The sequence below is a fragment of the Cynoglossus semilaevis genome, chromosome 6 (genome assembly GCF_000523025.1).
Source record: "Cynoglossus semilaevis isolate Cse_v1.0 chromosome 6, Cse_v1.0, whole genome shotgun sequence".
NCBI classification, from domain to species: domain Eukaryota; kingdom Metazoa; phylum Chordata; class Actinopteri; order Pleuronectiformes; family Cynoglossidae; genus Cynoglossus; species Cynoglossus semilaevis.
The window spans coordinates 2,097,679-2,120,866 of NC_024312.1; the positions used below are offsets into that span (position 1 = coordinate 2,097,679).

Here is a 23,188-nt window from a genome sequence, read left to right on the forward strand (position 1 = left end):
GTGTTTTGTTTCCCGCCGGAGCAAGCTCGGCCCCCCCCCCCCCCGGACTGAAGGGGGAGTCTCCCCTCCTCCCTCCTCTGTGTGTGTGTGAATGTATAGTCAAGTGTTCGTCGGTACCTGAACTAATAACCCTGTTAGAAACTGTTGTCTCACATCACAGCAAATCAACACCATTGGAACCAAAACAAATTCTAAATTCACATTAGAGGTGTTGTAAACCTGTTCACCTGCTGGTGGTGCTGTAATATACACTATGTGCGATTGGAAAAACTCTTTATTTTCAGCCTCAACGTTTCTGTCCCAACCACATACAACAGAGAGGTGAAGATTAACACGATAAATTTGCTTAAGAAATTACTAAAAACTTTTTTTTTCAGGAATTCCAGCATATTCTACCTTTCTGATCCACTCAGTCCTGGGAAGAATAGTTCAATAAGTGTGTGTGTGTGTGTGAGTGAGGGTTGGGGGGTTCACACTCACAGCTGCCTGAAATTCCAAACCTGACAGGGTACTACACACACACACACACACACACACAGACACACACACTCTAAGTATAGAAATAATGTGCGCGAGAACAAAGAGTCGAATCATCATCAACATGTAGTCAATGTGTAGTAACAGTTGAGTTTAACTCGAAACAGATGATGCTAAACAACTAGCCGAGGGGGCTATAGTTAAGGGGTATTTAGCAGCCGACGTCCATTCCCCAGCTGCAGTGATTGGATGAATAAACGTGTTAATAAAAACGAGAGGGGCGTTTTAAAACAAAAAACCAGAAAAATAAATATGATAAAACTACGTGTTATGTGATGCCCAGAGAGTTTTGTGAAAATTGTTAATAGTTAATTTACAACAAAGTTTTTTTTTTTTTTTACCTGGTTTGAAAAGACGAGTCGAGGGTTACAGTCATGCAGGAACCGACGCAGCCAGAAACATTTACAACGGTCCGTTTTAAAATTCCCCTCGAGCGCAGAAAAAAACGTCACCTCTCATGGAACTCTTTGTTACTCCTTTAGAAAAAAATATAAGAACTCTGTGAAAAAAAACTCCTCCAAACAAGTTGTTCGGGATAGATTTGTGAACTTTTAAAGTTCCGGGTTGGTTTGAGCAGCTCAGGCGAAGGTTTGAGTGACGTTAGCGAAAGAATACGTGCGACTTCTGGTTGTGGCTTTTAAAATAAAAGCTTTTCATATTTTCTGGGTAAACGATTCAACTTATCGATTAAACATAAGAAAAGAAATATAATTTTTTTAATTTATTCACCGGGGGTATCTTAAATTAGTGCTCTTCACTACATATGAATTTACATTGACTTTACGATTTAAAAACTAACGATGACGTTACTAAGGCGCTCTAACTTTGAAAAGAACACGGCATCTGTTCCGGATATGCTATCGTATATTCTGCTAAACTTCACAACGGGTTCCTCCATATTTTTTAAAAGTAGTTTAAGTATTAATTCCAAGCTGCACAGTATACAGTGGGTGGCAGCTGCCCCCTGCTGTCCCATTTTAATAACTGCTTCTGTTAAACTTCTACAAACACAAACGATTTCTTTAAAATACTTAAGTTCAAACGTAAAAAAATGTGACAACTTGCAGTGTAAGGAATACCAAAACACTTTTATTTTCTTTTGATGAAACTACGTCCTCACAAATGACGGGCCTGTGAAAAACAGCCTGTAGTTTTACATCTTGAACATCTGCAAAACGGACACGATTTGTTCTTCCTATGTCTGTTCTGCTCCACAACAACATCCCACAGGATGAAAACTTAGCTCCGGAGTGAACGAGCAGCAGCAGGCGTTACCACAGTGACGTAAAGTGCAATGATGAGACACTTTTTTTAGGAAGAAAACAAGATTTTTTTGATTGACCCTTTGAAACTACACGTTTAGCTGTAAAGCAGTTAGCAACGACCACGTAGTATTGTAATAATATTGTATAAAAAAATAAACGCTATCCTATACAAGCAGTGGTGAAGGATATACACGGTACATAACTGTACATACATACATTTTATCCTGGGGAGAGAAAAAAAAACAGGATCTTAAACAAACAGTTACTTTACAGAAGCATCGTAGAAAAACTCAATAGTGAAACTGTATCGTTTTTAATTAGTAACAAGTCTTTTGTGCTCTGTACAGAGACAGAAATGTTTAGAAAATGTTGGGAGAATGAGGAGAAAACAAAAGAAAAGAAAAAAACAAACAAACAATCTGGAATTGTGCCAAATATACAAAACAGAATTATATTTATTGACATGGTGACAATATGCACAACAATTGTATTCATACAAATACAACATGGTGAGGAGGGCATTTGAAACTAAAATTAATATAAAAAAAAGGGGGGTTAGGGGGTAAAAGTGACTCCAGTTCCCTGGTAACAGCACAAACCGAAGCTCAAATAACTCTGAGAACTTACTTGGTTTTAGTGAAGGACCGAACTTCTCACCATTTCAAGAACCTTATTCTGATAACGTAGAGTTTTTCAGAAGCCACCGGTTCCAAAACTCGATGACCTCGACGTTGTTAAAGCTGTTGTAGTCGACAGATTTTTGGTATAATCGATCAATGTTTGCACCGTTTTCATTCAGTGTCAATCAAAATTTCATTTAGTGAAATATTCCCATGATGGCAGACTCCGACCAATCACGTGGCAGCTTTGTAAATAAGAATGCTCTTGCTTTTCTGGTAAAAGAGACTATTAGAAAGTTTTTTTTTAAAGCAGCAACTGACCTAGAAGGAAAACAAAAAAAAAAGCAGCAACTGACCTGGAAGGAAAACATAAAAAAACAAACAAAAAAAAAAAACCCCTTGATCGAGGCAGGTAGTTCCCAAAGTGTGGGGCGGGGGCTTGACAATAGGCTGCAGAAGACGTTTGGGAACCACTGATTCAGGCAAAGTTTTCAAAAGACAGTGGTTATTATGTGTGTCGTGCATATTTGAAGATCAGACAATGACAGATCTAGTATTTAAAGATTCAGGTAAAAAAAAAATCTAGTATTTAAAGATTCAGGTTAAAAAAAAACCCCCAGTCATGTATTTTGTGCCATTCTGTCTCTAAAGATAAAGTTTTAATATTTTTTTTCCCTTAACTGAATTGTTTTCATTTGGTCCAAGACTTTTTAAAGTACAAATAATACATTATTGGTTTGTTATTTAACCTAAACAGGTCTGCACCTCGTGCGTGACCGCTACCACGACATACGTACGTCTCTCTCGTGTGTTATACTACAGTACTACTCTGCCTCTGTCTCCAGTGTGGTTCATTATATTTCAGTGAGTTTTTTTGTTGGTGGGAAATTAGAAAATATATCCTCTCTATTTACATGAAGACAGTGCAGTTTGAATCGCACCCCGGTGATAAAAGCAATACTCTGGTAGGTTTTTGTTTCTTCTTGTTGCTGGAGACGTTGAACATGAAAAAAAAGATTTTTTTGACAAAAGAAAAAAGAAAGACAGAGACAGACATAGGTGTGAAGTGAGCTTGCTGACAGATGCTCAGGAGCAACCAGCAACGTTGACGGACAAACATGAAGATCTATACATAAAGAGTCCGAAACAGAAATGACTTCCTTTGACTCAGTTCTCCTGGAAACGCAGGTGTAACTGTTCTTCTTGTTCTGATCTGTGTCTCTTCACGAGGCTGTACATGGAGCTGCCGTCTGACCGACCCTCGGACCAAGCTCGGTGCAGGTGTGTCCTCCTGTTGGCTTTCCCGGACTTCTTTCTTACCTTGCCTGACAGCGAGAAGATAACGTGGGGCCTGAAACAAGGTAGATCAGCAGGTGAGGGCAAACGTTTGCTGCTCTGACGTCAGGGTCGGGGGTCAGAGGTTGAGAATGGGGATGTCAAAGAGGTCGCACAGGCCTTCTGTCTCATCCAGGTTGTATACGTAGTCGTGGTCGCTGGGTGGAGGAGACAGGCGGAGGAGGGGCGAGAACACTGAAGAGGGGGGGCACAGAGATGAAAGGTGAGACCTGGTGTTTATTTCTAGTTTTTTTTGGCAGAGAAGAAGAAGAAGAATATTAAATCCTTAAGTTTTCACGTACCTTCTGATGACATCAAGTCATCCAGCAGGTCTCCACTCATGATTTCTGTCAGCAAGAGAACAGGAAAGTTAAAAAAAAACAACAACAACAACAGCTTTGATTAATAGACTGCACTGGTCAAGGAGAAATATTTACCCTTCGTTGGATCAAACATGTCTGACAGATCTTTGGGAAACTCCAGCACTAGAAGGTAATATATTGCACACAGATTTACTAAATTGGAACACACTTGTGTTGTGTACAATGAAAGTGTCACAGACTGCCTAGAATGTTCCACTCACATTCAGAAGGGTTGGACTTTATGGGTTCAAACGCTGCGGAGGAGGATGTGGACGCAGATCCATCCAGGGAGGCAGAAGACTGAAGCTGCTGAGTGACTGCGGCCGTAGCTTCTGTTGTGAGTGCGAGTGGCGTCGTGCTGGTCACTTCTGTAACGGGAAATCAAACGTTAAACGAAACAATCGGTGCGAGGACGACAGAAGGGGAGGACGTGTCCGAGCGTGAGTTCACTGACCTGTGACTGAAGCCGATGTCACGGCAGGACCAGGTTTTGTTGGAGATGCTTGAACTGCTTTGGAAAACTGTGGTGACACAGAGATGAAGAGATCATCACACTGTTGTTTTTTTTTTGTTTTTTTACACAAATTAAGCAAACATGTTGTTTGCTTAACTTAAATAAACCTGCTGTCCCTGTTACTCCTCATGTGAGATCAGCTTTGCAGGTTTAAGGCAGAGAGACGACGACGAAATGTGTTTGCTGCTCTTGGTGAATTTTATTTAATTCCTGTGTGGAAGTTTCCGTACCTGTGAGGCAGCTGTGGCTGGGTGGGAGGTAGGAGCTGGTGCTGGGAGGTTCTGGAGAACGTCATCTGGAGGAGGGACGGGCAAAACCACGGGAGAGGCACTGGACGGGTCTTTGTTGACTAGCAAAACATCGATAGGACCGGAGGAACTTTTGAGACGGATCTGGCACTTTCTCTGTCCGTTGATGGGCTGCATATGGACACAGACAAAGACAGAGCTGACACGGTCGCAGTCTGTGCACTTTAATTGTTTATCTTTACTCTGCCGGACCTACATCTTCTGGCCTGGGCACCTCCAGCTGTGTGCCGATGGGAGCGCGAATTGCCAGGAGTGTTTCATCTGCAAAAAAAACAAAAAGACACGAGATTGATCGTGAGACAAACGAAGTGCAACAGTCAAGGGACCAACAACAAGCTTCAGATCGTTTGGAAAAATACCTTTGAACGCTCCACACAGGTCATCGTGTTTGACATATGCCATAGTAGATCATGTGTTAAGGCTCACAGGGTTTTCACATTTGGAACACAGTAATAATGTACTTTAGAAACAAAAAATGAATTTTGTCCCACATCTGAAAGTTTGTTTTTTAGTTGCCAGGCATTTTAGAAGAGTATTCATTTCTGACTTTTTTTTTATGAGTAAAATCAACAAACTTGACCTTTAAATGACCCGATCAGATGATCAGAGGTGTGGCTGTTGGCACCAACGGTCTGTGAACTAACACAACATGTCTGGTATTATCAATCAGCAGTGTAAGGCGCAAAATGGTGCTGAATATTTGCATGTTGTCTAACACAGTTTTGTTAAGATGTCGCTGCTATTCGCAAGCAGGTAACACGTTTAAACGTTAAATTATCAACAGCTTGGTTTGGCTGTGAGCAACGTTTATGAGCCTGAACAAGTGAGGAGTGTTTTCCACTGAAAGTCACAAGAGAATAATTACGTTCATGTGGACTTTTATTACAGCTCACCCTGAATAATCCAGTACACTGGGCACGAAGCTACAGTGGAGGGTAACAGGAAGTCAGAATCATCTCAATTTTGTTATATTTTATGTTAGTCCCACTTTTGGTAACATTTTTTTAAGTGATAACAACAAGGATATGGACTATTGTTGGAGTCGTCTGTGACGTTCTTGATGCTCTGCTGACCCCAGCCCCTCTGCTGGTCCAGCTCATCTTCTCTCAGCGCCAGGTCGTCCAACTCTGCCTTCAGATCAATGAGCTTATCTGCAATCTCTCTGGTGTTACAACCTGGACCTACACCCCTGAGCACAGAGTCAAAGAGAAGGTAAAAAAAACAAACAAATTTGTCAATAATATTCAGATTCACGTGACACAAATTTAACAACGAAACCATTCATGACAAAAATTAAAAGTTAAACAATGTGTAAACTTACTTCCACTGAATACTGTTCTTGGACTTTTTCTCTATTAGTCCTATTCCTTCCAGCACATTGGTGATGTCATAAATCCGTCGCTTCTGTCGCACCGCCAAGGTGTCGGCGGCCTGAGTGACAGGACAAAGGCATTGGAAAATACAATAGAGAAGAATTTCTGCTTCCACTGGCCATTGTCTCCGCTGGGTTCAACAGGTTCAACCATTCACAAAAAAAAACGTAAAGTTTAACCACCCATAATACAGTAGCGTCGTTTCAACGCTCTCGCCAGCCCAATGTCCCGTTTTATAAAACTAATGATAACCATATGGCTGATGCTGATAAGTCAGCCTAAACAGCAGGCAGCGTAGATGAGGTGGAGGCAGAGCGCTGCTGAATGACAGCTAACTGTAAGGGGTTCTATTCCAAAGTTGACACAACAAAGATCTATTAATAATTAATGCAAAAATGTAGACATCCAGTACAGCAAGGCAGTAGGAGTCGGGGGGGCGGGGGTGGATGGGGGGGGCAGAAGAGAGAGATGCTTTAACAATCGAGTCATAGCAGTGTTTTCACTTTTCTAACAGTGTCAGGACCATTTTAATCTTGCAAATAATATGGTCAGAGTTCCGTTGAACACGCAAATTCAGTTTAGTTTTTAAGTATCATAAAAAATAACCTTCATGCCCGTTACAATTGTCATTAAACATCAGAGGCTCTCGTTAAAAAATGAAAACTAAATGGTTGCTTTTTTGAATGCATCTGCAAGTCTCTGAGGTCACGGTGAAAAGGACCCTGTTCTGTTATATCAAGTAATGCTTGGCTGGTCAAGCTGCCATCTGCTTCTCTAGTCCTGATAGAGAAAACAAATTACACGGGCGCCAGTGTTTAAGAGTTTCTATTTATACTGCAATATGGTAAGTATACTGGTGTGTTTAGACAAAGTCAGAATTTAGACGCAACCCAACTCTAACCAGATGAAAGTCTTATATTAATAATTAGCTAAATGTGAATTGGAAATATGCCATTTAGTTATGCTGTAGACCCCAAGTAGCTAATGGTTAGCAAAGGAAAAAAACCCTAAATAAGCTAGATGCACTTTAGTCAAAAGGTGTACAAAAGTTGCCATAGACATTGCTAAATGTTAGCCTGGAATAACTATAAGATAGTTATGACTAAAGGTAGGTTAGCCTGGAAATACTTAATATACACAAAAAGTGCTACATTAAATGACAGAAATATGGACATCATATAATAAAACACTGGCAAAACTTTGCACAGTGAGTTAATAATATTAATAATATTCCAAAAAAAAAAGTACCATTCAGCACAAATGCTACAGGACATTAAGAGACCAATACTAACAGGTTGGTTATCGTACTAGATTAACGATCAAATTTAAAACAAACATATATAACGCTAATAATGTTCTTCCAAAAAGGACACTCTATAAGCGATAACATGCTTTTGAATGACTGCAGGCACATGGAAACGACAAAAGATGACCCACTTTAGGAACTTTCAATCTGCAGGGGGCAAAGTGTGGAAAGTTGATCGTTAATTTCAAAGTTCCTTTTCATACTTTTTGCTTTTTGACGAATGTAAACATCGCATGGAGGTTTGAAAGTAAACACAGCTAGAAAAGCTACAGGTTACCCGATTCAAATGTCCCTGTCAGACAGCGAGGCTAGGCTAACATGAGCTAACGAAAGTATATGGAGCCTAAAATGACATGTGCTAATAGCTAACAACAAAGACTGCTCTTTGCATGCTCACAGCTTTTAGGTCCAGAACGCCGTCCTTCGCCTCCTGTAGTAAAGTCACAAACTTGGTGGTGAGAAGTCCCAGGCTCTTTTCGTGCCTGCTCGGTGTCGGCGGTTGCAGCGAGTCCCCCACTGCTCCCAGTTCGCCTCGGTTACTGGCCGATTCCAGGTCCATCATCGCTCGGGACCAGTCCCCGTACTTCCCCGTTGCCTCCCCGACCAAATCCAGCCACCGAGCCCAATAAGGCACGCCACACCGCCGCAGTCAAATAAACAAAGAACGGGGCTGTGTGCCGTACGCACGTTGTAAATAACGAGCGACTTCTACACCTATGTGCTATAAAAATTTTGAGCCTGAGTCGAGCTCAACAGCCGCGGCTCAATGTTTCAATGAGGCTCTTTCCGTAGAGAGCCGTTGGCCACGCGAGGTATGACGGGACTGTTCAATCGTGAAAGGGAGCGTCTACAACTTATCTCACTCGTTTCATAAGCACGCAATAGGTAATCGTGTATTGAAGAAAACCTCAAGTTCAACCAACCCGCTCGACTTCGTGAAATATCATGTTAGTTTGTAAATGTTCATAAACCGCAATAACTGTGAGCGTTTTGTTTCAAGTGTAAAAACTGGGCTATAACTAATTTTGCGTTAATGCCACATTGAGCGTATCCCTTAACTCAAAGTTGAACCCAAGCGCGCGCCCGTGAACGCGCACATAATACATTTGAATTTTACAGATATTAAATAAATAGCGGATAAATAGTATTGTTCTATTTTATTATATATATATTTAAACTTTTGCATATTTACTTTAACAATTTTTTCCCGCATAAATATAGTGCGTTTCAATTACATTTGAACACAACTACCTTTATTTATTGTTTAAATACATTTTAACTTGTAAAAAGTATAGTTGTTGAAAATAACAAAAATGCAATGATAATAACAAGAATAATAATTCTAAATCTTAGGAATAGAATAACTGTTTGCCACTTGATAACAAACTGAAAAAATGTTATATTTTGCCAATAAAGTATTTTTTAAAATTAATAATGGGCAGGGGTAAAGGGGCATAATTGAAAACAAGCGAAATATTTACTTTAGTTCAAACTTGAACTCTAGTTATTCCTACGTGACAGACTTTTTATTCAATCGTCTTAAAATAAACAGCTAGTGCTTATTTTTATTACACAACTGTAGTTTGTTCGATTAAATAAAGGCAATGAATAAGGGAAGCTAAGTAAAATGTAACAATTTTTCTTATCTTTCTTTCTTTCTTTTTTCTTTCTTGTGAGAAATCTATAAAAGCAAAAGCTTATTAATACGCTCTATTGCTCAGTAGAAGGCGGTAGTGACCACCGATTTGTGTAAATTGATCTAAAGCTAATATCAGCAGATTCGTGCCACTGTAAGACAGCACTATCTGTTGAACGACAAATATTTTCACTACATTTATTCACACACATTTTGATCGTTTATATATTCAGAAAGCGTTACAATACACATTACACAATACAATCACGTCAAGAAATGTGAAGAAAGTGCGACCGAGGTTGTAAAATTCTCCGACGTGAGCAGCCAGTCAGCTGACTTCGCCAGGGGAGCAGCGCTGGATTCACAACAGGAAACAAGTTCCTTCATTTTTAGGCAAGTGGGCCGTTTATAATGTTCAAATACGACAAGAAGAATAGTTACGAATTGGTCGCGTGAAATATCTATATCCTATCAATTGTCTTTTAACATTATCCTTGACTATTGGCTTGGACGCTAGCAAACGCGAGGCTAACGTAAACAGACTTGGAGCAGCACACACACACATTGAGCATAAATTCCAACTCAAACTAGAAATGAAGTATAATGCATATATATTATTATTGTTATATGCAAATTAATCTAAGACAAAAGTTAGGCGATTGATGATTTGCTCGAAGGTATGTCTTGTTTACAATGGTTAACAACGAGGTGATGTTGACAGCTCATATTGTTTGCTTTTATGAGAGTAGGGTAGAGTGTAAAGTGAAAAGTATGAGTTAAAAAAACAGAGAAAATGATTTATTTTAAAATGTGGTGGTTCTGATGTAACCACGAATAAAGAAAACATTTTTATTTCACTTAAAAGACATGGAATCCTCATCATACTTGCCAGCATAGTCTTATTTATTATTTCCATAATCTGCCACAAGGGGGCCCCTGTGTCTTTTCATCCATTTCAGGGATTTAACTTAACCATATGCGCTGGGATCAATGCAAACAATGGGAGAAGATGAATGTGGAGAATGTTTGAACTGAATTAGTTAATGCACTGATACACTACTGTTTTGTGTGTTTTTTTGTTTTGTTTTTAGAAGTCTAATGCACTACTGTTTTTTGTGTTTTTTTGTTTTGTTTTTAGAAGTAACCATGAAGAAGAATAAAGGCAAGTCAGGTGACGCTGATGAAAAGGAGTTTGTGTTTGAGTTCAGGGCAGGAAAACACAACTGTGTACTGAAGGTGCCTCTGAAGTTCCCTGTTCACGAGAATGTCAGCGACCTTCACGGACGCCTGATGCTGCTGCACAAAATACCCTGCTACATAGAGAACGGTAAAGAAAGCATCTGAAAACATCTGTAGATCTTTTCACATTTCCTGTACATGCTGAACTACAATTCACTTCTCACAAACCTGCTCATTAACCATCTAAATTCTTCACATAAACATCCTCCAACTGCTGATGTACAGCTCAGCAGTATCAGTCTGTAGTCAATTTTACAATCCATAAATATGAGGCACAGATGGAATCTAATTCTCCATGTAATTCAAAACAGACATTTGCTTTTAAAACGGCATGTAAAAGCCTATTTTTAAGCTTGGCGTACACAGTTGAATGTAATGCGATCTGCTTTTGGTTTTTACGTCCAGATCCAAGAAGAGATTTTTGTTTTGCAGGAATGTAAAGAAAATAATCACATGGATTATTGTTAGATTTTTTTTTCTTTCTTTCTAATTTGTAATCCTTATCTACACAATCTGAGTGTAGACTTTGAGTTTGTTTTAACTGAATTTACTGAAACAACTTTGTGTCACGCACCATCCCGAGGAGACATTATTCCCAGCAGGCATTCAGTTAGTTTGAAATCTGAAGGATGGAAAATACCAAGCCCATTGATTTGTTTTTTTAACAGATTTTTTTTATTTTATTTAATTAATTTGTGTCCCCTTTTTTCCCATAGAGCTCAAAACCTCACTTTCCAACTTCATTGAAAGCGAGACCATTCTGGATTATGACAGAGAGGCAGAGTTGGCTTTACAGAAACTCACCACCGGGGATGTAGACGTCAACCAGCTCACTAACGCATGGACCCGCTCCTACATGGAGGTGAACGCAGATTATATTGTGCACTAACAGTTTCCATCAGTGATTCCCAAAACCCCTGTGTTGTACCATTGAAAAACATCACATAATTAGTCTGAAAATCGTTCTTTATTTATGTTATTTACTGGGAGAAAAAAAAGCAAAATTTGAACGTTATACCAGAATCCCAACTAAAACATAGCAAAAAAAAGTACATAAAAGTAAAAATGAAACATATATATTAATATAAGAATATTAAACTTGTTACATTGCACTGTGTAATTTACTGTATATCTAATTATAATGTTATGTCTAATACAGGTGTTACACTAAATTCTAAATGAAATCCCCGCGACATGACCGTTATATTGATTTACCATGAGAAGGCAGCGTTGCTTTCAGACATGTCCCTGCAAAGATACAGTGTTAATGTGAAAAATGTCTATTAATAAAGTGGAAAGAAGACTTTATTCTTGGCAGCTGTTCCACTAAGTTAATTTCAGACGCTGGCCTCTCATAACACCCTGATCGTATATCCACTACTCTGTGTTTCTGTAGTAGCACAGGGCAGTGTTCCGGAAGTGTCCTGGAGTGCTCCTGGTTTTCCTTCAGGGCCATCACTGACCAGTACTGCAGTTTAAACACAGTAGACATTGCAGTAAAGTAATATAAACTCATTCAGAACTTTATTCCTGTCTCGGAACCAGGTTTTCCATCGTAGTTACACTTTTTAGTAGCTAATGATTTAGTTGATGAATTGAATTGAATTGAAATGAATTTTTTGAAAATTAATTTGTTGTCTATTTATGCTGTGATTTTGGCATGAAACTAATATCAAATTGACGTTCCTCCCGTTCCTCTGCCATTGTTCTAGACAACGCTGGAGCACGCTCGGCCTGAAGAGCCCAGCTGGGACGAGGACTTTGCCGATGTTTACCACGAGCTGATCCACTCTCCTGCCTCGGAAACTCTCCTCAACCTGGAGCACAACTACTTTGTTAGCATCTCTGAGCTCATCAGTGAGAGAGACATGGAGATCAAGAAGCTTCTGGAGAGGTGAGTGTTTGGGATCGACACAGATTTCTCATTCTGTCAACGCAGGCAGCAACACATTAGATCTGCAGAAGATTAGACTACGGTACATCCTGCTTCATGCATAAAAAGATACAATAATGAGCTTGGATTTTATAACATTTGTTACATTTTTTTTTAAATCAAAGACAAGCTGCTGAGATGAAAAAAGTGATGCATGAGCTGGGGAACACGCTGTGTGACCAGGATGTAAACACAGTGGCGGCTCAGCACTTTAAAGCTCGGCAGGTAAGAAGAACTCCTTGACCTCTTCGTTCACTGAAAAAAATCCCAGAATTTAATTTTATTTCTCTCTGTTTAATCAGGTGCTGGAGAGCAAATGGACCAGTGAGCTGAAGCAGGTCACCTGCATCCAGAAGCAGGAGTACCAGGAGTGGGTGGTCAAGCTGCACCAGGACCTCCAGAAGTCCAACAACAGCAGCAAAATCAAGTGAGATTTTTCCTCTTCATTTTTTTTCTGTTTGCTGAAAGTAGAGTTTTATCTTTGTTTGCATACTTTCCTTTGGATATCTGTAATCTTCCTTTACACACACACGTGCACTTGAATAGACAGTTCTGTGACAGTCTAACTGGGGCTAAAGAAATTGTTGACTCAGCATAATAAATACCTGGAGTCAGGTGCTCAGGGGCTTTACTCTTGTCAAGGGAAAAAAAAAATAAAAAAAGACGAGCTGCAGGGTGGACATGGATGATTGAAATCTGCCGACGCTGCAGCTTTGAGCAGGATTGTCAAAAGATGTGGCAGTGATGCAGCGACGTGTCTTTGACACTGCAGCTGCTCGGCCTCGTCCAGGCTCTGAGGTTTGGGTCCAGACACAGTTAATTTACTCTGTAGAGACACGTGGAACTATAGAGCATAAAAAAAGAAAAAAAGAGAACAAATACACCAAGCTGAGGTAATTACATGAGTCATCAAATGGTTCAAAGGGTTTTTTTTTAAATCATTTGACATGTGATTTAGTTCACTGAAAGACATCACTTTATTCACCCTTTAAAGGAGAGCGATATTTTTTAATGATCAAAAGAGTGAGAACTCTTAAAGAAAACCATTACATCAGTAGCAACCGATTCAACGTGGAATGACAAAATAAGAAACTCTGGACAGACTTCTGACTGGAACCAAGGTTTTCCAACCAGTCTAACCAGTAGTTACTGGTTATTCCATCAAAACCATAGAACAAAAAAAAAAAAAAACCACAAAACCACACCAGGCAAAGAGCTGCTCCGACTGTGGGCTGACTCTGCACTTTCACATGGATACAGTGAACACTGGCTTTTGAATTAGAGGTGCGTTGATCAGTTATATATTCAGATCAACTTTCTGAATATATATTCAGTATTTGTTTATATACAGTATGTGTGTGTATATGTGTGTAAGTATATATGTATATGTATGTCTATATATGTATCAATGTGTACATATGTATATATGTATGTATATGTGTATATATGTATGTCTATATATGTATGTATGTGTACATATGTATATGTATATATGTGTATATATGTATATGTAGTGGTTATATATGTATGTGTATGTATATGTGTCTGAGTATATATGTATATGTATATATGTATATGTATGTCTATATATGTATGTATGTGTATATATGTATATATGTACATGTGTATATGTTCTACATATATGTATACTAAATTATCAATGGCTTTAAGAACCACTGTAATATCCATCATTGTCAGTGGACGGTTCCTCTTTGATCGAGCCTTATTTTGTTGTTTTCCTGACCCGGTGTTTAATTTTCTCTGATTTCATCTGTAGTGAAGAGATTAAGGTGCAGCCCAGTCAGCTGTCAGAACCCACGGATTCTGGGTCGAGGATGTTTGAGGAGCAGCCTCAGCTGGAGGAGAGCTTTACCATACACTTAGGTTTAACTACTCTTTTATTCCTGCCGTTCTATCAAATGATAACAGACGGGGCTGGACACACGTCGTAATCGCTCCTTGTTTTCCTGTATTTGTTATCCTTGTTTTCACCAGGGGCTCAGCTAAAGACGATGCACAACCTGCGTCTGGTCCGGGCGGATGTGCTCAACTTCTGCAAGCATCGGCGACACGGCAGCGGCGGAGAAAAGCTGCGTCGGCTGCAGACGGCGCTGTCGCTCTACTCCTCCTCCCTCTGTGGTCTGGTGCTGTTGGTGGACAACAGGGTCACCTCCTACAGTGGCATCAAGAGAGGTCACTGTCACATGTTCCCAGTTTAAAAATGCAATTGATAGTGTTGGGGAGAAACAGAATACTTTTGGCAGCAGATCCCGGTTCCTACACAGCTTGTACTTTTGTTTTGGCCGCGGTGAGTTTTTATTTTGGTCACGGTGATGATCCAACCCTTTCTGGGAATGTGACCCCGTGTGCAGTGAAATGATCCAGATGAAGTGATAAACTATGGATTGAGTTTAAATTCATGGTGAAAGAAACTTTTTATACATTATTTCCATTCTTTTTTTTCTTCTTCTTCTTCTTCTTCTTTCTTTGCGTAGATTTTGCCATCGTGGCAAAGGAGTGCACAGACTTCCACTTCCCCTGTCTGGAGGAGCAGCTGGAGGAGGTGCAGCAGGTGGTGCTGTATGCCCGAGCACAGCGCAGCAGCAAGCAGAAAGAACAACCTGGTCAGGGTAAGACCAGGACATGGATCCAATTTTTTTTTTATTTCAAGGACCTTGAATGCATCACTGGCCTCTAATTTGCCTTTAAATATACAGTAACTTCCTGATGTTGTCGGGGCTCCAGCTGTTGGGGAATTTAATGTTTTATAAATATTTAAAATATATTACAGCAATAAAAGAATTTCTTCATCTCTTCTTAAACAGCAGAATTAGGAAACATAAATGGAACCTTAAAAGAGTCCGTGTGTGTGTGTGTATGTGTGAAAGATGGTTATAGGGTCTGACAAATTTGTACTGTGTCAGTGTCGTGCCTGCAGTGTGAGACCAGATTTAAACAGACAGGAAATGGAAAACTCATTACATCACCACTAATGCACTGACAAAAGACAGTGTCCAGATCTGTATCACAGTGTCCCAGAGTGGTGTGAGCAGTGGAGCTGGAGTGGAGACGGGGATGGTCCATAGAAGAAAAAAAACAACAACTTTATATTATATAAAAAATAAATAAATTTAAAGTTTCTCATGGATGTTTTTTCTTTTTTTTTTTTTTCAGAGATTCCAAAGAATGGAGGTGATGAGAAGAACAAAAATGTAGAAAGAAACCCTTCGAACATCTTACCAGGTAATACTACTACAACTACTTTAACTACAGTTATAATAATAATAATTACTATTATTATCTTTATTACGGTTGTGATTATAATTGCAATTTTCTAGGACATTGAATGCGTCACTATTATTATTACAGCTCTCAATATTTTTAATTAGTTTAATCATGGTAGCTGTGGCTTAATCATAATGATCATAATTCATTGTAATTATAAATAATCATGGTTAATCATGATTATTTTGTATCTATGTGTTAATTATGTCCTAATTATTTATTATTATCATGTTTGATAATGTTGGAGAATTTTACAGATAACATCACAGAGAGGAGGAGACTAACGAGTTACGAAATTCCATCCCATAATAATTAGTAGCTTCTACGTCTCTATGCTGTAGAGCAGTTTTTCCCAAACCTTTTTTTCTGGGGACCCATATTTTAAAAGTCACAAACTTTCACGACCCGAGTCAATAGACATTATTCTTAAACTCCTGGGAAACATGATGCGAGACGACAAAAAAAAAAAATCTCTTGCGACCCACCTGAGGGTCACGACCCAGTCTTTGGGAAACAATGCTGTAAAGAACCCTTACAAAGAAAACTAAAGTCTAACAACTGCATCTCTGTCTCCTTCTTCTTCTCCTTCTTCTCCTTCAAGGGGAGTTCTACATCTCCCGCCATTCCAACCTGTCAGAGGTCCACGCCGTCTTCCACCTGTGTGTGGACGACAACGTGCGATTAGGCAACATCACAGCGCGTGACCCGGCCATCATGGGCCTGAGGAACATCCTGAAAGTCTGCTGCACACACGACATCACCACCATCACCATCCCCCTGCTGCTGGTCCACGACATGTCAGACGTAAGAACCGCCGCCAAAGTCTTCACGCTTGGCACCGAAGGACGTCCGGCGAGACGTCTGCGTTTTCTTTTTGTCTGTCTGTTTGGTGTGTGTCCTTCATCGAGGCCACTCAGCTCTTGAGGCCAGGACTAAAAAAAAAACCTCCATGGTTTTAAAACCACGAGGACAAAGTTGACTCAAGCTGTAAACTTTTGTGTTTACATATGGCTTCAGAGTGTGTGCAGCCGTCAGTGGTCACACAGTGTTCAGGCAGAGAACAGAACAAGGGCCTTCACTGAGTCTCAGCCAAAGTCTCGTCCAAACCACGGTTAGTCAGAAAGTTCTAGGACAGATGTTATCGTTTGTAAATCCTCGTATCTTTGTGTTACATTTTTCTCGATCACGTTTTGATCTGACACCGTCTGATTTTCTTTTTTCCCCAAAACTGAAAGAACATTTGACAGGAACTGGTTTTCAGGCAGGTTTTGACCTGGTGCTGACGACATCCTTCAGAATTCTACCACCAAGAATCGTCTGATAGAAACAAAAAAGAAGAATTTGTAATTAATGGAGGAGAAATAATAGTTTTTAGTTTGTAGTTTCTCAGTTCGTTCTCTGTAGAGTTTTATTCACTATAATTTGTGAGCCTCAGTTCGTTCTCTGCAGAGTTTTATTCACTATAATTTGTGAGCACTAAAATGTTTTTAAATCTAAACTAAGTTGTGACACTTTTCCAAATACCAACTAACTCCACGAACATGTTTTTATATCAATTTAAATTCAAAGTTTTGAGGAACAACCACAATATTTCAAAATGTAAGTTGATTAAAATGTAAGTTGGAAAATCACGTTGTCAACATCAATACAACGACCTTTACTCACTCTGAGAATAAACCCTGTTATTTTTATTTTATTTTTCTTTCCCCTAATTATTAGCGATATAATACAAGCCAAGAATCATAAGACTCCCAGAATCCCAGAGGATGAAAAGCAAATTCTCACCAAGGCCGGGCCTCTTGCCACGACATGTCTAATCAACAGCCCGTTGTTGACATAACCTAGGTCTTCAACCTCACGAAGCTTTAGGAACTGGAGGATCTTTAATTGAAAGCTTCTAGTTCCTGAACTTTCCGTCTCCTCTGCCTTGTTTTTCCACTCAGTAAACACGTTCGCCTGTTTTTTTGTTTTTAAACCTATTCTTGTGTTCTGGCTTAAAAACCACTGGCAAAGTGTGTTTGTCTGAACTGTAATGAAGGGCACTCTGCTCTTATTTTAGAAACAGAAACACAGAACGGTTTCTGACTGAAAACTTCAAACCTGTTTTTTTTACTTTCTGTTTTAAAGTTTGTGCAGAACGGTTTCTGACTGAAAACTTTTTTTACTTTCTGTTTTAAAGTTTGTGGAAAGTGTAAGAATTACTTTTACACAATTTGGAAAACTTTTGTTTGTTTTCCCTTTTTCTTTGGGAGTTTGTAGTAGTCTAGGAAACACTTTCTGTCTAATCCCTGTTTTGCAGTTGTTTGGGTGATAATCTGATTTAATCTGTGCAACATCCATTTAATCTCTTTGTCTTTGACTGATCTGTACCATGTTCGTCCTCTCTCATCAGGAGATGACCATACCGTGGTGTCTGAAGAGAGCGGAGCTGGTTTTCAAATGTGTCAAAGGTAACGTTCCCATCAGGAAGAGTACAGTATTTTGAATGAATTCTGATCCAATTGTAGATTTTCCTCCTGATGTTTTCCTCCTTTCCTGTCTGATTCACAGGCTTCATGATGGAGATGGCCTCCTGGGATGGAGGAATATCTCGCACAGTTCAGTTTTTGGTACCACAGGTGAGAATTTAGGTTTAACATCTTAAAAACAAAAAACTTTTACGATGTCAGTTTGGAATGTTGTTACATTTAACCTGGTTTAACATTAGAAATTACTGAGGATTTTAGGTTTATTTTCCTAGATTTTAGGAAAATAAACCTAAAAGTGAATGTCCACTCAGACCGTCGTCAGTACTCCTTCATGGTCCCCGTCTTCGTTATAGTCTGTGAAATTGAAGGTGGGGCCAGAAATGGACTCCAAAATCACTGTAGCCCCCTAGTGGATGCATTGCTTAACAGCGCTTAACACTGCCAAACATAAGGCACGCACGCTGTGGGAGTGTGTGTTCGGTGACGTTGGAACATCAGACGTGCCGATCCACAGCCACACGTGTTGTTATTTCTGCTCTACCTTCCTGCTCTGTCTGAAAGGCCGCTGATCCCACGATGACAGGCCGGGAAGATAAACATCTGTGGCATCAGAGCCGTCGGACTGAAGTGTATTCTTGTCAACTGCGCGCTCAGACATTGTTCAGAGTACCGACGAGTCGAGCGGCATTGTTTTCTACCGCCTAAATATATATATATATATTCACCGTTTGTACAATCGTAAACATCTGTTTGTGTGGAGTCCACTTTGTTGAGGTTTTACAGATTTACACCTAGAGTTCTTGGTTCATGCGTGGTGATGCTCAGAATGACCCCGTCTGTCAGGCGGCCGTTAGTGTCCCAGCCGTCAGGAGGGAAATGGTTTGAGCTTCGTTAACAACCGTTCCCTGGGGAGGAGGAAGATGAGTTGACGTAGAGCAAACATCTGGCTCCAGACAAACAGTACAAATCACGCTGTCGGTGCGAAGGCTGCACTGTGTCATTTTTTTGAATAAGTAGAATGGAGGGTAACATTAGAGCCACGGGCAGATGGGTTTCAAGAGTCCTGATGGAGCCTCATCTTCTCAGGAGTCGTTTAGTTCTGTGTTAATGTTATGGTGTAGATTGGATCACTATGTGTGTGTATATATGTGTGTATATATGTATATATGTATGTATATATGTATATGTATATATGTGTATGTATATCTATATACATATATATGCATATATGTATATGTATGTAAATATATATGTGTGTATATGTATATATTTATATATGTATATATGTATGTGTATATATATGCATATCTGTATATATGTATGTGTATGTATGTATGTGTATATGTATACATACATATACTGTATATACATATATACATATACATATGTATATATTTATATTTTTATATATTATATATTTGATAAGCTTTTTCTCCTTCGTTACTGTTTTTGCAAAAATCTTCCCCTCTCCCCCCCCACCCCTGACTAACTGCCGCTCACTGACTGTTTTTCTGCACAGACTATTTCTGAGGAAATGTTCTACCAGCTGAGCACCCTGCTGCCTCAGATCTTCCGTGTCTCCTCCACCCTGACTCTCACCTCAAACACTGATGGGTGAAGATGCATCAACGTGGCGTTCACAGAACACAAGACTTTATTTTGAACCACGTCGACCAGTCGTGTTTTTTTTTTTTCAGTTGATGACTGGCGGAGAGAGTTTATGAAATAACCATGGGTGTTTTGATGGACTCGCAGTACTAGTAGGTGGTACTTACACACATCCAAAAAGACACTTTGCACCATTTTAAATATACACACGGGCTATGAATACTTCTAACTAGCACTGTTGAGAGGAGGACTGGAACCCATGGGTCACGCAGAAAAATATCTGCTGCAGTTATTACACCAAACTTCCAGGGTGTGGTTCTGGTGACGGGCTTTACGACTTGAGCCACCGGTGCAGCTAAAAAAAAAAAAATAAGGGTCAAGTTTTTCCTTCAGAGCAGCAATTTGTGACTTTCCTCAGCAGCAAACAGCTGCTGCTGCTGCTGCTAAATAAAAAATGAAACTTTTTTTTTTTTTTTGTGCTATATAAAAAGTGAAACTTGTTTTTTTTTTTACTTGAGATAATGTGAGATAATGCAAATGTGAAAAACAGTTTTGTTTACTGATGCACTGACCAGTGAACGCACCGTCAGGCCTGCGTGACATAAAAGAAAAAGAGGAATTACGTTTATATAATATTGCTGTTGTAATTGTACCTGAATTCCAATATAGACCAGTGTAACAGTGACCAACTTGACTCGTCTGTTCCCACTGGCCTGTGGCAGGCAGTGAACCCAACACCACAGTCTGACCCAGCTGTTGTGTTTGGGTGGCCTTCAAAATGTTGGCACCGTTGTCAGTGGTGACGCACAGTTCATGCGAGTCCCAGCTGGACGACACGTCGTGAAACGGGAGAGCTGTTTTGATTAGCGTGGGTTTTACTACAATACACACACACACACACACACACTCACACACACACGTGGAGGAATTACACAGTGGAACTCCTGCAGGGCTTAGTCCCTACAGGTTTGTAGAAGATCTGCGTTTTTGTTTGGCTGCAGCAAAACTGTGGATTTGGGGGCTGTGTCCAAACACTGGTTCTCGGACCAGTACTGAGCCATCAGTGATGTTGTAGCGGGCAGCAGAAACGAAACATAAGTAAGATTTTTTGGCGTTTGTTATTCTCAAACCCTTGGCACAATAAACCTGTCAAAATGAGAAGCGTGAGAAGACCAGCCTTCGCTGACACTGTACGTCCTTCCATTTTTTTTTTGCTTAGTCCCCTGCAGGACAACTGAGGAGTTGCAGCCATCAGTCAACTGGCAATGTTGTACTGGGGGGTATAAAAAAAAACTACGTAAATGCTGAAATTAAGCGTGTGTCAAAAGTCCAGTCAACTCGTTTTCTGAGATGGTTTGATGTTGATTCTGTACGGCCAACATTTTTCCATCTCTATTTTTTTTTTTGGTGCTGTAATTAAAAGCAGAATTTGACGTAAATTCCTCATGAAAGCCATGACAAGTGCGTGACGGCGTTTCTCCACTCGGTCGCCCACGGCCCAACACGTGTAGTGGCATTTGGTTGGTTGTTTTATTTACTGCTGGCGGGCCGTCCTGCAGAAATATAATCTCTCTGATGTTGATAATCCTTGTCAGTCATTTGAATTACATTCCTGGGCGTCTAATGGTGGCCTGTGAGCCATGTCAGACTCATCAATTCAGCCTGTCAGAGTGTTCGTCACAGACATGTTCAGTGGCTGATTTTAAAATTGTTAACGTGACTTCTCGCCTTTCAAGAAAGCCCCGATGGCCCGGCGGCCTCGGGGAGAGTTATGAGGATTCTTAATAAAGTCACGTTGAAACCTGTAACTGTTTATATCGCACCGCCATCCTGTGAACCCACAAAATGGTGAGAATACATATAGCGGCGTGTTTGACATTATTAGCATCGGTCGCCGTGTTGGGTTTCTGTAGAGACCGTAGGACGCAGGCTCACTAATTCTCCTATCAGACCAGGGCGTGGTGTCAACCTCTTCAGAATAGACCTTTAAATAATACGTCTCTGTAAGGGGTTAAAATACAACTTAATAATATGTAAAATAAATACAACCTCCTCCCACTCCCCCCGACAGAATCAGGTAAGAATATATTTGCAAATAGTTTTCTGTCGACCCTGTACGTGATTTGATTATATGCAATGGAAAGGACAAGGTATTAGTTTGAATGTTTTTAAAGGTCATTTCAAATGAGTTAGGGACGCAGAAAAACACCAGTATGTCTACGTAAGTTTTCTGCATCTGAATGCACACATTTCAAAGCTATAGTGACCACCACCAACTGACAGAGAAAGCAACAAAAACCCAGTTATTATCGCCATTGTTTACATTGTTTTTCATGGCAGTGATGCCATTGTTGTCCTAGATTAAAATGAAACTATGGCACCATACCCCTAAAGGCTAAGTGCCCCATTTTTGTCTTGATGCAGATGAGGGTTGTTGCAGCTAAGTGGGCGGTGCAATTGTCTTACAGCCAGAAGGTTGTGGGTTCAATTCTGATTTAGGCGACAGATTATTTAAGACAGAGAGTTGGTATAAGAGAATAAAGAAGACGATTAAAGGAACCCAGAGAGGGGGCAATTGTTCTGACCCCGTTTATGGCATAAACCCACATGGTGTTCAAACTACCAACCTCTCCATCAGGAACCCCAGTGCCTCCAGTGCCTGTGTGTCTCAGTTGTAACTTAAATGAAATGGTTGAGTGCAGACCTCAACAACAGTCTTTGAAGTACCTGGTTCAAATACCTTCTATTGTTTCCACTCCGGTTCCAAAAGCTGTGCCAGCTGTGGTGCGTGTTGTGTGTAATGATGTTCACGTGGTAGAAAATGGTCTATTTACCTGCTCTGTTTACCTGCCAGATGTGTCTCTAAAATGAAGGGACAAATAATAATACACTATAAAATAAATCATTAGAACTGAGTTGGACATGATTGATCGCATGCTTTACATAATTGGCAAAAATAAAAAAACATTTCTTGGAGAAAAGGTCAGGGTTATTTAATGTTTTTTTTAAATACATTTTTTTAGCCTTTTTTCCTTAAAATGTGTTATAGCCATTATGTCCAAATTAAAAAAAAATAAACTCACCGTTATAAGTAAAAAAATTAATGATGTTTTTGTCTTAATACAACAACAACAACATCAAACAACAAAATCATTTTTCCTGTGCTATTTGTACGTATGCAAATGATTTTTCCTGTGCTATTTGTACGTATGCGCGTTCACGTTGTTACCGGAACTTGCTTTTCTCTTGTTACCAAAATAAAGGCAGCCACGCAGTTACTAATCAATACCAACATCATAACAGTTTGTGCTGTTGTGAACTTTCTCGGACTATTTTATTTATTTATTTAATGTTTTATTCTGATGCGTGAAATACACTCCGTTTTTTTCACAGAAACGC

The 23,188-nt window shown here is 39.8% G+C and overlaps 3 protein-coding genes across 3 annotated transcripts in view; 1 reads left to right on the forward strand and 2 right to left on the reverse strand.

Moving 5' to 3' along the window:
* The window catches only part of elmo3 (engulfment and cell motility 3), an 18,999-nt gene extending 17,839 nt beyond the window's left edge, over window positions 1–1,160 (reverse strand). Inside the window, exon 1 of the mRNA XM_008311143.2 lies at window positions 879–1,160. The gene's annotated coding sequence lies outside the window, so the exon portion shown is untranslated. The remainder of the gene's footprint in view (window positions 1–878) is intronic.
* Window positions 1,161–1,606: 446 nt separating this feature from the next.
* Window positions 1,607–8,443, reverse strand: e2f4 (E2F transcription factor 4). The gene is made up of 13 exons (XM_008311150.3): window positions 8,018–8,443; window positions 6,263–6,372; window positions 5,969–6,130; window positions 5,301–5,344; window positions 5,138–5,202; window positions 4,864–5,052; window positions 4,574–4,640; window positions 4,341–4,487; window positions 4,195–4,242; window positions 4,060–4,104; window positions 3,037–3,952; window positions 2,779–3,004; window positions 1,607–2,743 (listed from the first exon to the last, which is right to left on the reverse strand). The coding sequence occupies exons 1-11, from the start codon at window positions 8,180–8,182 to the stop codon at window positions 3,837–3,839; spliced, it is 1,158 nt and encodes a 385-aa protein (XP_008309372.1). The 5' UTR covers window positions 8,183–8,443; the 3' UTR covers window positions 1,607–2,743; window positions 2,779–3,004; window positions 3,037–3,836.
* Window positions 8,444–9,502: 1,059 nt separating this feature from the next.
* Window positions 9,503–20,159, forward strand: ferry3 (FERRY endosomal RAB5 effector complex subunit 3). The gene is made up of 14 exons (XM_008311151.3): window positions 9,503–9,649; window positions 10,395–10,583; window positions 11,212–11,357; window positions 12,208–12,389; window positions 12,554–12,653; window positions 12,731–12,855; window positions 14,206–14,312; window positions 14,424–14,621; window positions 14,924–15,058; window positions 15,603–15,671; window positions 16,315–16,517; window positions 18,106–18,163; window positions 18,264–18,331; window positions 19,701–20,159. Exons 2-14 carry the CDS (start codon window positions 10,403–10,405, stop codon window positions 19,797–19,799), a joined length of 1,671 nt encoding a protein of 556 aa, XP_008309373.1. The 5' UTR covers window positions 9,503–9,649; window positions 10,395–10,402; the 3' UTR covers window positions 19,800–20,159.
* Window positions 20,160–23,188: the final 3,029 nt, after the last annotated feature.

Excerpts from the sequence above, each read along its gene's own strand:
- e2f4 (XM_008311150.3), bottom strand. The coding sequence starts at position 8,182 with ATGATGGACCTGGAATCGGCCAGTAACCGAGGCGAACTGGGAGCAGTG. Across the intron at positions 5,345-5,968 it reads GACGACTCCAACAATAGTCC|TATGGCATATGTCAAACACG; the intron begins ATATCCTTGTTG and ends CACATGATCTAC. Across the intron at positions 3,953-4,059 it reads TGACTTGATGTCATCAGAAG|TGTTCTCGCCCCTCCTCCGC; the intron begins GTACGTGAAAAC and ends CCCCCTCTTCAG.
- ferry3 (XM_008311151.3), top strand. The coding sequence starts at position 10,403 with ATGAAGAAGAATAAAGGCAAGTCAGGTGACGCTGATGAAAAGGAGTTT. Across the intron at positions 12,856-14,205 it reads AACAACAGCAGCAAAATCAA|TGAAGAGATTAAGGTGCAGC; the intron begins GTGAGATTTTTC and ends TTTCATCTGTAG. Across the intron at positions 16,518-18,105 it reads TGGTCCACGACATGTCAGAC|GAGATGACCATACCGTGGTG; the intron begins GTAAGAACCGCC and ends CTCTCTCATCAG.